Here is a 17751-nt window from a genome sequence, read left to right on the forward strand (position 1 = left end):
AAAACAAACTTAGGGCTGACACAAGAAGAACTAATTATTTTTTTCAAGTACATTTTATTGTTATCAAAATAGTCCATACACATCCTGGGGGGAAAAAAAAACCACAAATAGTACAGGAAGATTATAATTAAAAGCACCAGTTCACTCAAAGGCAACATTTTTAACAAAGATTTTTTTAAAAATTATTTTTAGTGATCCCTCTAAATTTCTAAATGATATGCTTGTATTTTTATTTCTTGTTTTACCAATGTTAAGTGTGACAAATTTACTTTTTGCTCTTATAAATATGGATTTAGCTAATTTTTATTTTATTTTATTTTGAGACTGGTCTCGCTCTGTCGCCAGGCAGAGTGTGCAGTGGCGCAATCTCTGCTCACTGCAACCTCTGCCTCCCAGGTTCAAGTGCTTCTCCTGCCTCAGCCTCCTGAGTAGCTGGGAGTACAGGCGCTTGCCACCACATTCCATTAATTTTTGTATTTTTAGTAGAGACAGGGTTTCACCATGTTGGCCAGGATGGTCTCTATCTCTTGACCTTGTGATCCGCCTGCCTCTGCCTCCCAAAGTGCTGGGATTACAGGTGCGAGCCACTGCACCTGACCGGATTTAGCTAATTTTCTACACTGATCTCCAGACTTCCTCTTCACTCTACCTCCCTTTTCAATATGATAATATCACATCTTAAGTTCCATCATTCCTGTAACCTCTGTAGCTATAAGTAAATAGCCACAAATAACATATGTAGATTTCCATTTCTGATTCTATCAGCCATAGGTAACTCTCTTTACATTCTATTTTGTAAGAGGAGATGAATAATTCTCACCTTTCCTCCCAACATTCTCTTCCTCCTTCTACATCCCCACCCCCGGCTCTATTGTAGTGGCTATTAACATCTGTTATTTTGTAACCATGGGTAAGTGTTAAGTAATTTGCCTAAAGATTAATTCTAAAAAATTTTAAAATGTAGAAATCTTTATGTAATTGTAACTATGTAAGCATTATTTACTGTAGAACCAAGTAATGTACAGTGCTTCCCTCTCCATGGCTCCAGTGTCATGACTTCTGTAGCACTTTACAAATAATGTTAAGAGTATATACCTCCAGAATGGCGGTATAAGAAGCTTGGCAGACCCTCTCCCCAGTGAAACAACTGTACTGGTTAAAGTATTTTAAAAGGCAATCATGAAAAGTCTCTGGAAATTTTCTTAAGGGTATACAGCAAATGAAGAAACATTTATTCCAAAGAGTGTACTAAATCTTGGTAAGAACAATGAGTCCGAAGCACTTGAGTCACGACCCACTTCCCTTCCTCTCCTCCCAGCTCAGCATGACAGAAGCTTAACTCTGGGCAAGATTGGCCAAGAACACAGGGCTTCCTCAGCTTCCAGTTGAGGCCAACCGTATGTTCCCAAAAGGAGAAGGCTGACAGCATTTCTTGTGTCCCTTCACCCTTCCCCTCCAGAAGCTAAATTCTGGCTAGATGAATCCAAGAGTTGGGGCTCCCTTCTCTCACCCAGCTCCTACCCGTAGGGTGGTGGTTCAACCTCAGGCCTGGGACACTGAGAATAGTATGGGTTCTCAATTATTAACGAGGCTCTGATTATTGCCCATGCTCAGCTCCCTGCTCCTAAAGCAGGGGAGTCACTTACAGAGGAACACAATGCTGTCCCTATCCCTAGTTCTGAAGCCATGCATCCAAGACTTTCCCCAGTGGGAGCACTGAAGCTCTTTGCAAAGGAACTAACTTTATTTGAAGCAGAGTAAAGGGAAGTTCAAGATAAAGGTATTCTCACAAATAGTGTAAGTTCTGGTGGAAAGCAATTAAGAGGAGGTTGGTAGCTTCATGAAAGAAAAGCTAAACCAGATCAGCTAGTGTATGAGAGAGAATCAGGAAAAGAGATAGCTAAGAAGAACCGTCCTGGGTCAGAACAAACCTCAAGCACTGACCACAGCAGGCAGAGCACCATGGCTTACACCTGTAATCCCAGCACTTTGGGAGGCTGAGGTGGGAGGATTACTTGAGCGCAGGAGTTTGAGATTAGGCTGGGTAACATAACAAGACCCTGTCTATATTTTAAAAACAAAAAACAAAAGGCTACTGCAGCAAAAAGGCTGGAATTTAATTGGAGCAGACCCCCAGAGCAATTTATGTCCGAGGACATTGTAAAAAACAACAGAACAATCTAGAACAGAATAGCTGGATATATGTGATAAGCCTTAGAGCAACCACTAAGAAAATAACTCGAAAAATACATAGTGAAGGAAAGAAAACAACAGTGTTCCTAACTTCACAATCAAATGAATTCTCCTTTTCAACATTTCACCAGAGGTTCAAAATTATTCCACGTTTAAATCTTTTTTTCTCTTTATAATGTCTACTGAAAAAGTAGCAAAATTACTGAGGAGAGCTTTATTTCTAAAAGGGGGTATCACAACCTGCAAGTGGGGAATGGAGCCTCTGGTTAAAACTGAAAAGCAGGTGCTTCGAAGGAAGAAAAATGAAACAGGAATTCATACTGAATGGATTGGTTTAGCATACATATTCAACTGACTATAGGAGGAGCTATGAATATTCATGAAGGGGCACACATGTAGTAAGCTAACATGTCTGTTACATATATCCCATGTTCACTTCATGGTGGAAACAACATTTAAATGTACTAAAATTAAGCTCTATATGTCAAAAGGTGAAGCAGAGGACATGAAAGGACTCAGCATGCAGTCTCCGTAAACTGGCCAGAACCACTCCATGTTCAGTGGTCTCTTATAAGGAAGGAATGCTAACCAGTTGCTGTGTCGAAACCACAAAAAGTAAGGGGCAGCGTAACATGGTTGGTTGAAATCAGCCATGGAGCAAGTCTTTCAGAAGAGCTTGTTTCTGTTTAACCCTTAGGAATGAAAGCCTACTGGTGGTTAGCAAGGTAGGGGGTGTAACTGGGTATGGCTGACCTACTGTTCCGTCATGGACATGAGCTCAGTTTTTAAGGTTTCTCTGGGGTCTACAAGTGAGCCTCCCTGGGGAATCCTCCAATTTCCCTAGTGAGAGCAAGAACCATATCTGTCTGTACTGCCCAACTCAGGTTTGTTTTTTTTGTTTGTTTGTTTTTTGTTTTTGTAGTAATAGACAATAACTATTTAAAGAATGAATAAGTGGTGGTAAAGTGAAACAGACTAAGTTCCTGATGTGGAAGGCAGAAGACTGTTGCTTAGGCAGACCAAGTAGAAACTATATGATATTTTTCTATAGTAATAACCTTAGAAATGGCAATTTGGTTCTATAGTACAATTAATATCACTAAAAGAGCGGTCCAATGAACTTACAAGTTATGTGATGTATGTGGGTTAATCTGGGAGACCAACCACCATTTATTAAATTCTTCTATACAAAAATGCTTTCTGAAGGGCAAATAGCAAGTTTACAAATGAATTTTTGGAAAACAAACTGTAAATTAAAGTTCACTTCTAAGGCTATTAATTTGTGGATATCTTTGTCTATATCTTCTTCTCACTGATATATCCTCAGGTACCTAGAGTTCTCCCTTCAGCCAACCTTAATTTTGAATTATATGCCAGTTATAAATGATCGTCAGAATATGAATTAAATACCCCCTTTAATTTCAATTGATATGATTTTACAGTATTAACTACATAGTAACAGTAGATTTGGATATTAATCATTTTTCTATTTGACTTATAATTTAGGGCCAAATGGGTGTCATAAGGAGCTCTCATTCCAGGAAACACTGTAGAGTAGTCTAGTATCCTAACAGTCCATCCTTCTTGATTTTTGAAAATAGTCTATTGTGGAGTAGTTTAGGATAACCTAACTACTTGTCTGTCAAATAGAGGAATGCTGTGACTGGAGAAAATGGAGCCATTATACGTTATTCTTTGGTACAGTCACAAAAAGCTACTTATTTCACAAAAGACACTATTTTGCCTTTTCAGGTGTAACTGTGTGGAACCGCATAATCCCAGCAATGATACATTGAAGGAATGGAGGGAATCCAATATTTCTGCCTCTGACATAATATGGGAGAATCTAACTGTGTCAGTAAGTAAAACATTGAAAATTAAGTCATACCTAGGAGCTTTTGTTGACATTGTGACTCAATTATTGCCATTACAGTAAAATTTTTTTGAATGCATAATATTATAAAACTAATAGTTGTGTTTGAATTTTAATTTCATCATTTCAGATGCTCATCAGTAAACTGGGGTTATCTTTCATTATTAAGGTTGTTCTAATAGAAGACCAGAATTGCTCAAAAAGCTCATTTATACAGAATTATGTGACTGAGATGGACTGACAGCATATTAAATATGAGTGGTGTTGACCTAAATGAAACCATATGGCAGAACTAAGTCTGCCTTCTGTGTAAAGAACTCAGAATGCTCTTACTTTACTCTGTAATGCTGCTCCAGCTGTTCCGGATCTGCTGGGGGGAAGGGGATGTTTCTAATATTCTAGTGTCAATACTAAAGTCTTTGGGAGGAACAAATACCACTTTTCTTCACAAAATTCTGGCACCTCCCTCAACAAGATATTTCTTTTTTCCATTTTATTCTTATCTCCCACTCAAGAAAGGGCATGGCAACATGTTTTTCACCTGTAACAGTTAAATCCTGTGCCATTGTCTTATTTCCTTTGGCATTTCTCTGCTTTATAATTTCTTTTTTTTTTCATACCTGCATTTCTCTATTTTTCTGAATCTATTATAATGTCTGTGCCTCTTTACCTATCAATATTTGCATTCTATACTTCTGGTTCAATAACATCTTGTAATATGAAAATGTGTTCTGCTTGTAATAAGTATTAAAATCTGAGTAGCCCTACTTTCTTTTCTACTCTTCCCAGTTATAAACATTACAGGTTCAAACCTTCTGCCACTTTACCTACCCATATAGGCTCAACTTTTATTATGACTATCAGCAAAAAACTATATGAGTTCTAGTTCATTTGATCAAATGCATACTATTTTAGTAAATGGTCCAGTTAGGGAACATATAAATCTTTTTTGTTGTACAGATATTATAAAACTCTAAACATGATTCTTGTAAAGAGCATATGATCTATTGACTATTTTCTTGATTTTCTCTATTGAACATGCTCTTTCAAAATTGAAATCAAATTACTTACTCTTTATTTAAAATTCTCTCTTGGCCTATATTTTACTACTTCTATTCTTACCCTGGTTGTGTTCTGTAGAATAAGCCTTCAGTTACTCTTGTTGTTTTGTTATTGTTAACATTTATTTCAGTTCCACCTATTTTTTCCTAGAAAAATAACATCGCCAGGCTGCTTCCACTCAAAGAGCCATTTTAACTGAACAATAAGAGTTGATCAAGAAAAAAAACACTGTAGTTATTCAGAATTTAGATATGGGGTCATGATTAATGAAATCAGTAGTGGGTCTTCTGTCTACATTTTCTTTGGTAGACTATATTATGTTTACAGAGCCTCTTGATATCTTCTTCAATATGAAAACCCAAACGATCCCATCTCTAAGTTATATAACATGATAGTTTATTCTATATGTATTTTGTATTATGTGAATAATTTAATACTAAATAATAATATGCATTCTATGTATTAGAAACTTCTGAATTTTTAGAGTTCTAAGAAGCAGACATACAGCACAGTTATCAGGCTAGCTATGAGTTAGATACCCTAAGTTTTAAGGTCAAGTAGAATAGTGAAAAATATTTTACAATTGAAGCAAACACAGCATTGTGGGGTTGTTGGTTTTTTTCTCTTTTTTTGTCATTTTAAAAAGTTTTGTATTAGGTGCTAACATTCAGGCAGAAATTTTCATATTATTTTTCATTAGTTAAAAGCAGTTTTTGCAATGGATAATTGCTGATCTTGACCAGAAACAGTCTTTATCACCAGAGGGAATACTATATAAGGAAAACAATCTTGTAATGTTTAAGTAAAAAAAAGAACATTAAAATTTTTGTCTAATTTTTATGCTGACTTTTTCCTCAATATATTCATACTGTCATCAAAAATATTTTATTAATAAAGTACTGATCTAGTGGCTTTTATAACTTTGTTAAAATAGTGATATAACATTTAATGTACATATTATTTATTTGGCAGGTCCTGTAATGTTTCATTGAGTTGTTACATATCTCATGAATTATAATTTATACCTTGCCAACTCAGCAAGGGCAAAGAACTTTAGCTTTCTTTGATTCTCCCAAACTGCTCTATGCATAGTAAGTGTTAAATATTTGATAAAAGTACTTAATGTCTGTTTTGAAACAGTTTCATCTTACTATTTAATGCACATATTTATGGCAAGCTAGAGTACTTAAGTGTGTGTATATATATATATATATATATATGATCTCAAAAATCAGCCTTTATAAGAAATCCTTAGGCACGATTTAAAATATTCATAAGCGGTTAACCAGCATTTGGTGTTTTGTTTCCTGAATTACATATTTAGCTTGTACATATATAAGGGGCAGGACACTAATGCCAACTTTAACTTCTTATTTTATCTAACTTAATTTTTGCCAACTTATAGAATTGCTGAAACTTAGAATGTGTTTGAAGAGTAATTAGTAGAAATCAGTTTGTCAACAAGCATTTTTTGAGTACCCATTGTAACTGAAACCATATGTTAGACTCAAAAGAAGAGAGCAGGATTTGGATTTGGTTTTCATTTCTAAATTTCAGGACTTACTCTGTGTGTATGTGTGCATGTATGTATGTGTGCATGTGTGTGTGCCTCCGTGTGTGTGTTGGGGATACAATTAGTATAAAACTGAAAATAAATGTTGAATTTAGCAGGTCACAATTTTTCTTTTTTAAAGTTAGCATTTTGTTTACTCCCAAAGAGAAAATAAATAACATTTTCAAATATGCTTTAAATTAATGTAACTAGGCAGGCCATTGGCAAATTATAGAGTGTAAGACAGCTAAGGGATCCTTTAAATGTCATCTATGGTCTTAAGAATTGAGAACAAGATCCCACCAAATGACTTTTATACCTGTAGAAATGACAAAAGATGCTCACAAATTTATAGATAACGTGTTTATCATGGAACTTTTAGCTCCTTTTTCTATGTAACCATTTTGCTACCCATTATATTGCTTAATAATTGCTCTGCTAGCATTTCTGGACAGGTGCAGAAGAGGAAGGAAAACACAAGGATTCATTTTTGCCACCTTATCTATTTTTACAGCATTTTGAAAGAAGGAAAATTAAAACTTTAATTAAGGCCTGGGGGATTTTTCTGTGGTTTTTCAATTAGCCAAGCTGCTGTGCTCTGCATTAGCTTAACATGAATAATTGGAATTTAACTTTGCCTATCAAGGAAGATGTTTGCAGTTAAATTAGAAAAGGGGACAGATTCTTTAAGACAATGATAAGGTATATTAACTATATTTCTCAAGACTCTCAGGTTTAGGGTAACTAGCAACTCCAAGTAGATTTTACTAGTTGTTTGTTTTCAGATGACAGTGTAGCTATTTGTGATTTATTCTACAATCTTTGGAGTGTATTTACTTTTTGCTCTACAAGGATTTCAGGCCTGAAGTTAGGCAGACTCTGTGTTTGTGGTCAATCTATGAGTTCATATTTTTCTCCAAGATCTCTCTGCAATTCAATTTATGTTCAGGGCAAGAATATCTCAAGGACTAATGAGATCACTGGATCGTTTAAACCATTATTTCCTGTTTCGAAATGTAAAAATACTTTAGTAATCTAATTTTTAAAAAGATAAACCAAAGTAAGTTTAAAATAATGTTTTTTCTTTCAAAATATTTGTTTGAAATGCTGTTTCTCCTGGAGAAAAAAAATTTTTTTGACTTTGCTGCCACCTCATGGCTAAGGCAGTAATTAGAAATAATTCTTCAGGCTCTTACAGAACTACAGTTGTAGAAGAAAAAGTAACCCATGGAGAAGTCATAGTAAATATGAGCTTTGCCTTGCTCATGTAGTAATTTTATCTCATCTGTTCTTTAATCCAAGTTTGATAGTCCCATCTTTGACTTACAATTTCATTTCAGTCATTGTATGTCATAGTTTTCTTGTTGCCTTTCTCATCTTTCTTGGCAGCTTTTGGACTAGATAATTCTACAAAATATTGTTCTTCGTCAATAAGCAATATTAATCTCACTGCAGAAGTCATGTTTGTATCACAGCTCTGCAGCTGCCCACCAGTGGTGAGGCCACAACAAATTATTTAACCCCTCTATGCCTCAGTTTCCTCAGACATGGAATATAAATAATAACATGAACCTATTTTATGGGATTGGTGTGAAAAGTAATTTAAATGATGTATTTAAATAGCTGGGCATAGTGTCTGACCTTAGTAACCAATCACTATTACGTATATCATATTTTCAATACATCTGGTGTTAGGAACTTAGTAGGTATTAGATTTAATGCCCATTAATTAATTGGTAAATCAATTAATTTTATACATTTAAATTTAAAAAGTGGTTCATGTTCAAATTTTTTATAAACCTTTGATATTTCTCACCACCCATCCAAGTGGAACTTGAAAGTCATAATGTAATGCCTGTTAAATCATTGCGAGAGCCATAAAGGAAAAGCTTCAGCATCTGAACTACAATTGATCAGAAGGTGTTAGTTTTCTGCAAGAAATGTGTCCGGTTTTTTCTTAGTAGCTCCATTTGTTTTACTTCCTCTGGCAGGAATGCAAATCATTGCATGGAGAGTATGTTGGACGGGCCTGTGGCCATGATCACCCATATGTTCCAGATGTTCTATTTTGGTCGGTGATCCTGTTCTTTTCCACAGTAACTCTGTCAGCCACCCTGAAGCAGTTCAAGACTAGCAGATATTTTCCAACCAAGGTACTTAGACTATAATTTTCTTGATCTAAATGTAAAATAACATAGGACAAAAGAAAGAGTAATTGATGTAATAAAGGGAGCCACTGAAAGGCTTTTGTGTGAGTGAGCTGCCAGGTTAGTTGTGGGGTGAGATGAGGGGCTGAAGAGAAAGAATTTTGTGATGCAGGTGCTGGGGGTGCATATGCAGGCTTTTCTCCTAACTGCAAACCCCGCGGATCAACTCCTACTTTCCTACTGACGTTTTTGGAAATTCACAGCACACACTGCATTACTGATTGTCACTTTTTTGCCCAGTGAACAGTGGGAACTATTCCAGCCTGACAGATACCTCAGAGGAGCCTATGTTACATTCTCTAATTGGGGAAGCCCCCGCAAGACTCATTGGAACAATATTCTCTTTTTCAGTGTTTAAACCGTCAATCCCTCCCCCTAACCCACTACGTTTGCATCTGCATATTTGGAAAGGAAAGTAAACAGAGAAACAGCTTAGTTCAATATTTAACACTACAAAGTAACACCTATAATGTCTGATTCCGCCAAAAAAAAAATTTAAAAAAAAGGAAAAGAAACAAGGAAACAAGCTTCTTAGGGATGAGCTATAGATTATGATCAAAATTCCACTCTGGGAAAATATTTCAAGAACTGTTCCTTTCAAAAGGGGCTTCTTTTTTGTCACCACTTTCTTCTCTAAAGTGGAAGATTCATTTATTTCCCCAAAAAACTTAGTCTGATTAATACAAAAACATTTTTATAAGCTGAAACAATAATCTTAAGCATTTTATGTATGCTTGTGTGTATGTCATAAAGGCATCTTAAAATAGACTAGATCTGGATAATAATAGTATGTGAATATTTGCTCAGAATTGGCTTTATAAATGAGAAATGGCTTTAAAAATTGGCTCACATAGAATAAATTTTAAATTTGCCCACTCTGTTGTGTACATTCCCAACTGTCATGCTTATATTCTAGATAAACTAAAACATTATGTTTCTTTGATAAAAACAGATAATTTTATTTTATGATGCTTCAAGTTTATCATATTAAAATGTTACCTGTGTGAAAGAGATCCCTAAAATCTGCCAAATTCTGCCCATGCTACCTTATTCTGTGTTCTGAATATTCACATGCATGGGTTCATCATAAAGTTAGATTTTAAATAAACATTGAAAACAACTCAACCACGATGTAGCTATTCCATAATGCCTCATTCTGGAAAGGTTGAGTGTGTACCAATCTTAACGACAGTGATACATAAATATATATTCAGGTTCTGACAGAGCTAATGGTAATCTTATAGTCTGCATAAAATATAATATTATGATATTATGTCATAAAGTGTTTATAAAGTGTGACTCTAGATTATGTTCCTGAGTATTCCTTGATATTTATAGCTACTTTAAGTGACAAGTGTTTTCATTATTTTTAGGTTCGATCCATAGTGAGTGACTTTGCTGTCTTTCTTACAATTCTGTGTATGGTTTTAATTGACTATGCCATTGGGATCCCATCTCCAAAACTACAAGTACCAAGTGTTTTCAAGGTGAATTTATCATAGCACTTACTATCTCTCTCCCTCTCCCCATCTCTCTCGGTCTAATCTTCATTTAGATGATACCTATAACCCTAGTACTTAGGATTTTCATGAAAATATAAAGAATTTAGATTAGAAGAGCAGTAAATGAAATGCACACAGCATGGCTAAAATTGAGGTCTAATGTTTAAAAAAAATAAGAATTACAAAATATAAATAATTATAAACATAAAAATTGCTTTAAGAAATTTCCTGTCAATTCTGACAGTTGAAATACCTATATATAACATTCTTAAAAGATAAGGAAACATTTGAAACTAAGAGAAAAGGATTATCTTGGCAGAATTGTACAGTGAACAAGGCTTGAAAAACAGATAAAAATAGATTGGGAATAGAATTCTGACCGCGTTACTAATGAGGTACAGTTTGAACATTCCTTATCCAAAGTGCTTGGGATCAGAAGTGTTTCAGAGTTCTTTCTTTTTATTTTCAAATTTTGAAATATTTGCAAACACATAATGAGGTATGTTGGGGGTGGGACCCAAGTCTAAACACAAAATTTATTTATGTTTCCTATATACCTTATACATATAACCTGAAAGTAATTTTATACACTATTCTTAATAATATATGTGACCTATCACATGAAGTGAGGTGTGAATTTTCCACTTGTGGCATCATGTGAGTGAGTGCTCAAAAGTTTCAGATTTTGGATCATTTCAGATTTCAGCTTTTCAGATTAGGAGCGCCCCTTTGTTTTCTCTGTCAAACAGGACTAGGGACTTTTTTTTTTTTTTTTTTTTTTTTTTTGAGATGGTATCTCGCTCTGTCGAGGGCTGGGGACTTCTATATAGGACTCTTAGGACTCTTGTCAGGATGAAATTTTGAGAATCATCTCAGTCAGCAGTCATGTTTGGAACCCTTCCCTGAGCCTCTGCTGTGACCAAGTATCTTTTTTTCCATTTTCACTCAATAGCCTCTGCACATCAAAAATAACAGTTACAATACCATAATGATGTATTCTGTTTAGATGTCTGTCTCTGATTCTAAACTGAAAGAAGCCTCTGATTTATCTTTGTATCTCAGTTCTAGCACAGTGTTCTATGTGTCAATGTGCTATTTGTAAATTTCAATACATTTTCCAATAGTTAATGGTAAATATTGATATTATTTTATTTAATACAGGTATTGATTAAGAACACAGATTTTTCAACGAGTCTGTCAGAGTTTAAATCCCATCTCTACCACGTACTAGCTTTGAGATCTTGGGCAAGTTACTGGATCTCTCTATGCCTCAATTTTCTTTTCTGTGTCATCTTTAGAGTGTTGTGAAGAAAAAAAAAATGAGTTAAAATATTTAAAATACTTAGAATGGTTTTAAGTGCTTTATGAGTATTATTATTATTTATTGTAGCCCACTCAGCTCCTCTGTTTATAATTAGGGCTTTCCTGGTAGCATCTGTAAGACTTAATTTGATCAAGTATTCATTAATCCAGTTCGTAACTATGCACATCCTTTATTTTATACAGCCCACCAGAGATGATCGTGGCTGGTTTGTTACACCTTTAGGTCCAAACCCATGGTGGACAGTAATAGCTGCTATAATTCCAGCTCTGCTTTGTACTATCCTAATTTTTATGGACCAACAGATTACAGCTGTCATCATCAACAGAAAAGAGCATAAGCTAAAGGTATATTTTAACATCCATTTTAATGTAAATCATTATGACTTCACTGATATCAACTGATGTTCATTTGACTTCTCCTGTATTCTTATTCATTTGTACAGTGAAATATATAAAATAACGTTTTCAGATGTATAATTTTTATTGTCTTACAAGATACTTGGTCTTACAATGATTTGAGAATTTACTTATTTGTAGCACTTGGCTGAGCTCAAGTCTGAGAACTCACCTCCAAGGCATAAAATAAAAAAACATTGTCAAAGTTCTAACTTTATCATATTTAGCATATTTTAGTGAAATAACAATCTGTTCTGGTGAAGTACAACCATACCAACTTGTCTTACATCTGAGATTCCTCTATTCCTCTATTTAACCCTAAGTGTATATATTACATTTAATTCATTATCAGAATAAATTACAACTTCAACTATTTCTCATTTTGTTTAATTATTTTTCCTTCTGCCTATAACAACAAAATCCAGACATAAACGTCACAGTTTGGAAGTGACATCTTTGAGTTTTATTGCAGATTTCACTGTCTCTTTTATAAAAAGAATAAGTAAATATAGATGTGTCTTGGTTACATTCTGACCTTGCCATTTTGCAGTTGTGAATAATCAAAATTGTTCACTGGTATGCAATTTGCCTGAGATTTGTAATGTAAGCACTATCACTTACTTTCAGAAATATGTTAACTAAAGTCAATGAAATCATTAAATGGTTAAAAATAATCTGCATCAAACCTTGTAAAAACAGAACATGCACAATCTTGTTTTTGTTTTGGTATCATGGGGAAATTGCCAGCTATTTTCATATACCCTTTAAACTCTAGGAGAAAAAAATCATTGTCAGAGCAACAGAAATCATGCTTTATAGGATTTCTTTTATAAGAATGTTAGAAAGATGAAAAAAATCTCTGATTAAACTCTGATGCAATATATTACGTTAGTGCAAAAGTAATTGCGGTTTTTGCCATTGCTTTTAATAACAATAATAACATAAATGTAAGAAAGCACACTTATTTGCAATAAATCTTATGAAGAAGGAATTTTGAGTATATGGTGGAGAGAACGTGTGTCTATCTGAAAGCAAAGGAGATTCTTCATTCTCTTTGTAGAACATAACTTCAGAATTCTCACAACTTTATGTATTTTATTAAATGACACATTTTAAAAAATCAACTAAAAAACTGTTTTAGGAAGAAAGTAAGCCATATAATTATTATTTACCTTTCAAAAAAGACTTTTTTAGCCTTCATAATTAGGCAGAAATTCTAGTGAGTCCACTGAAAAAGTTATCCTTTGTAAGGGCCATCAGTTAAATGGATTCAGGCAGCATTTTTTTCTTGTTGTAAGTGGAATCATATTAAAACAAAGTATGAAAGTGAAATGTGTGCTGAGATTGTTATTACCTTCCTGGCCATTCTGAATCTTTGCCCTTTCCTGGGCCCTCAACCTTATAAATCACATGACACTTGCTCTTACTCCATGTTCTTCATGAGCCCTTGACATTCACAGCCTTTCCAAAGCTCCACACCGACAATACACTAATTTCCCCCTTCACATATACTGTGGAATAACAAAAATGTAATAAAGCATTTTGATCCTTTCAAGTACTTGCATTTATAGAATTAAATGCAGAACTAGAACTATTTTTGTCACTGAAATAAACCTAAGGCTACATTACTAAATCTGTTTTATTGTGCAAATAAATGATTATATAGTCAAAAGTTTCATATTTTTGCCCCTTACTACTGTGGATTTGGTAAATGATACAGCAAATCTGGCTTAATCATAAACTCTGCTATATGGCCACAAGCAGAAGAGTCAGCCCGTTCTTGGCCACTGCGAATCGGAACTCTCCATCCTCCTGCTTAGATATGAATACTTTAAAAGCAAATTTCTTCCAGTGAAGATGTATTTCGTCTACATTGAATCCCTGTTGGGCCTATAACTCTTATCTCCTTAAGCTTCTGTAGAGTGTGGTCTGATGCTACTGGATTTCCCGTTAACAACAACAAAATCACCTTCTCAGAATGTTATTTACTCAGAGTAACGGTTTGTTCCATAGTACTTCTCCCAGCTTCACTGAAATGTTTGCAGTCTCCTGGCTTTGACTTGAACCACATTTTCACTAAAAGATGTGTTTCTTGAGTATATCACCAGACCACAAGCTAACCACTTGTGAAAGCATTTTCAGCTTTTACTAATTTTCTTTTCTCACTTAAGAAACCCATTTTTGCCTTGGTTGGAGCATTCCCCGAAATTGTTTAATGAATCATGTTTTGTAGTTTGTGTATCAAACACTTGGTAGACTCCACATCATGTATCTAAGTCTACATACACCCAAATCAACTCAGAATTCCTCTTTTCATTCTTTATCTCTCCCCAACATATTTTAGATCTTTTTACTTTTTCTTCACCTCTATTGCCAGAACTAGTAGCTGGTTTTCTTTTAGATGATATTTCTCATGCTGATAAAAATGTTTTTATTGGCCAGGCACAGTGGTTCACGCCGTAATCTCAGCACTTTGGGAGGTCGAGGCAGGTGGATCACGAGGTCAGGAGTTAGAGACCAGCCTGGCCAACATGGTGAAACCCCATACCTACTAAAAATACAAACATTAGCTGGGTGTGGTGGTGGGCACCTGTAATCCCAGCTACTCGGGAGGCTGAGGCAGGAGAATCATTTGAATCCAGGAGACAGAGGTTGCAGTGAGCTGAGATTGCACCATTGCACTCCAGCCTGGGCAACAGGGTGAGACTCCGTCTCAAAAAAAAAAAAAAAAAAAAAAAAACTGTTTTCATGAGTGTCACTATGTACACAATAAAGCTGTGTTGCACTGTATCGGTGACTTACTACTCCCGAAGAATGCGGGAGCTCAAAATTAGTAAAACTCGAACTCATTGCATTCTGTTATCTTTCGGATGGCTCCAGAGTGAAAGAAGAGGCAAATATAAAAATTTGAGAATGTGAAGTATCATGTATATTATACATAAATGTACATATAAATCCATACTCTCTCTAGCATTTGTTTGTTTGTTTGTTTGTTTCTCCCTTGGAGAAGTGGATTAGGCGTAAGTTAACTGAATCCCTTTGAAAAGCATTAAAAATATCTACTTGGGTTTTTTAAAGCACATTCTCTAAATGTGAAAAGAGAGATATAATCTTATAAAAAAGAAAGTTTCTGTTAAGATACAACTGTGGGCTTTTCTACATGTTTCTGTAGACAGTTCAGGCTTCTTTTGACATCATTTTTAATAAACAGCAATACAATCCCGGATCACTTGAGTAAATGAATGCATTTGCAACATTCATTTGGCACCATATTCTCTTGATGATTATGGCATTTGATATGTTCTTTTTTGCCCTCTTTGTCAGCCTGGTTCTTCATGTCAATCTATAGTCTTTTATGTGGTTAACTTGACAGATGCAGGAAATTGCTGCCAAGCTTTGAAATGAATTTTTTCAGCAGTGGCATCTGGGTATCAGATGGTCCTCTTGGCTGGCCTCTTGTCTTGCTGCATGTTGGTTTTAGTGGGGTCTGGTGTAGCATCACCTGTTGCTATGCTCCCTTTTCCTCCCATATGTCCATTTCCTGTGATTCATGGATGAATGTGAGAATAAAAGCTCTAGCTCTGTCTTTATTTGAGAAAAAAATCTACAGAAATATGTTAGAAGGTGTAGAGTTCTCTCTCTGACAAAGGGGTACTTCTCTTTGGCTGGCATGCCTATCAGCTAATAATTTTGTTACAAAGTCCAAGTTTTTAAAGACATTTTAAGTGAAAGGCAAGAAGGATACTGGTTAGTTAGGGGAAGAGCAAGAACTGCTTTATTTATTTCCTTTGGTTTACATTGAATCAAGATGCTCCCATTGTTGTACAGCATAATTAGGGGAAATTATATTTTTGCTTTTGTTATATATTTATACATTACAAAGCTAGCTTTATGAATTTAGAAAAGAAATTATTTCCTCTGAAAGAATTATTTTGCCCACTTCCTGCAATTCAGAATCCCACTGTTTACATTTGTATCATATTTTTTAAGCATTCAATAAGAGCTGTTGGAAATCACTATCATGACGAAGGTCTCCCTCATATTATTGAGCTGTATGAATGTGGACTCTAAGAAAGTCCGGGTGTGCTAAAAAGTACAAGCCTGACTCTCAAGGCCCCCTGTCTTCTGCTCTCCTCTGATGTTCCTGTCACAGCCACGGGCTCCTCTTACATCTTTCATTTTTTCTTAGCAGTACCACAATTTTGCAAAACAGCTCCAAGGGAGCAGCATTCACATTGTACTCCCTTAGAGGCAGAGGCTTAAGTATGAGGTCCTTCACTGTTCTACATCTTCTCCCTCCAGAGTTGCTAGGACAAAACACTTCTCAAGCTGCTTAAGACATTGTCCTTTAAATGGACCAAAATCTGAGTTCTATTCTAGGGAATTACATTACACCTTCCAAAATGTTTTACAAAAGGCCAAGGTATGATATTACGGTTCTGGCAAAGCTTTTTCCTATGCTTTTTTGGTTATGCTGACACCAGGCAGTTTCTCTTCCTACTCTTCAGCTCTTACTAATCAAATTCTTGCTTGAGTTACTTGCAAAGAAAAGTTTCCAGAGTCATATTCATTCAGGAAATTGAGTTAGACATTTTGGTGAATTGTAGCATTGCCCCAGTAAGCTGAGCCAATGAAGGGTACCACTGCTTTGGTGCCAACATAGGAGGAACAGGTCCTTAGGTACATAACTCTCGTTTTCTCTTCACTATCATCTCTTGCACTTTTATAATTTGGAAAGGATGAGCAGAAAGGAAAGAAAGTACAACTGAGTTTAAGAATCTTCTTACTAAGAAAACAAAATCACAGAGAAAAGACTACCATGACAAATATGCAACAGTGTGTTTCACACTCCAGGCTATAAGAGCTTTCATATTAACTGCAAACTGCTTGAAGTTATATAAAACTACCGCTAAAAAAAGACTATTATTCTCCTAGAAGAATTGGTAATTTCTGCTCATGATCATAATAACAAATTTAACTGCTGTATTTATTTTAAAATTACACTCACTAAATTTGATTCTGAAATGTTTGATGCATATTTTATTTTCAAAAAAGTCAATTTGCAACTTTTATTGATTGCTTATTGTGTGCCAATGATTGTGCTAAAAACAAGAGGAAATACTGAGAAGTTATATAAGTTATCTGCTCTTAAGAAACATATTAATAGTTTTATTAAGGAGCCTTGAAACCTAATGAGTACAAAAGAAACATTTATTGCTTAACCATTAGAATATAATAGTACCTAACATTTTCTGGTCACTTTCTATTCAACAGATATATTCTAAATTATTTACAACATTAACTAATTTAGTTATCACAACAGGCCAGTGAGGTGCCTTCTGCTATCATCATCATCATCATTTTTCAGATAGGGAAAAAGAGGCACAAGAGCTTAAGTGATTTATTGGTTGAACTAGCATTTCATTCCAGGCAGTCTGACTCCAGAACTTATATTCTTAACCACTTTATTATACTACCTCTCATGAAGCAGTCACTAAAAATTAAAAAGGAAAGGTGCAACATAAAATAGGCCAACCCTTTGGCTGCTTCTGAGGCTCTACACTTTTGGTTCCTACAGGGTATGGAGGGAGTGCTCTTCCTGATCTTTGATTTCCCTCTTCCGAGAACACCCTGTCTGTGCAA

General features: G+C 35.1%; 1 protein-coding gene across 16 annotated transcripts in view; it reads left to right on the top strand.

The window, feature by feature from the left end:
• The window catches only part of SLC4A10 (solute carrier family 4 member 10), a 392709-nt gene that overhangs the window by 346005 nt on the left and 28953 nt on the right, over window positions 1–17751 (top strand). For all 16 annotated transcript variants that reach the window (XM_023217347.1, XM_023217351.1, XM_023217349.2 and 13 more), the window contains 4 exons: window positions 3946–4051; window positions 8672–8833; window positions 10261–10374; window positions 11896–12057. In XM_023217347.1, coding sequence (XP_023073115.1) covers window positions 3946–4051; window positions 8672–8833; window positions 10261–10374; window positions 11896–12057 — 544 coding nt within the window. The remainder of the gene's footprint in view (window positions 1–3945; window positions 4052–8671; window positions 8834–10260; window positions 10375–11895; window positions 12058–17751) is intronic.

Source organism: Piliocolobus tephrosceles, chromosome 11, assembly GCF_002776525.5.
Source record: "Piliocolobus tephrosceles isolate RC106 chromosome 11, ASM277652v3, whole genome shotgun sequence".
NCBI classification, from domain to species: domain Eukaryota; kingdom Metazoa; phylum Chordata; class Mammalia; order Primates; family Cercopithecidae; genus Piliocolobus; species Piliocolobus tephrosceles.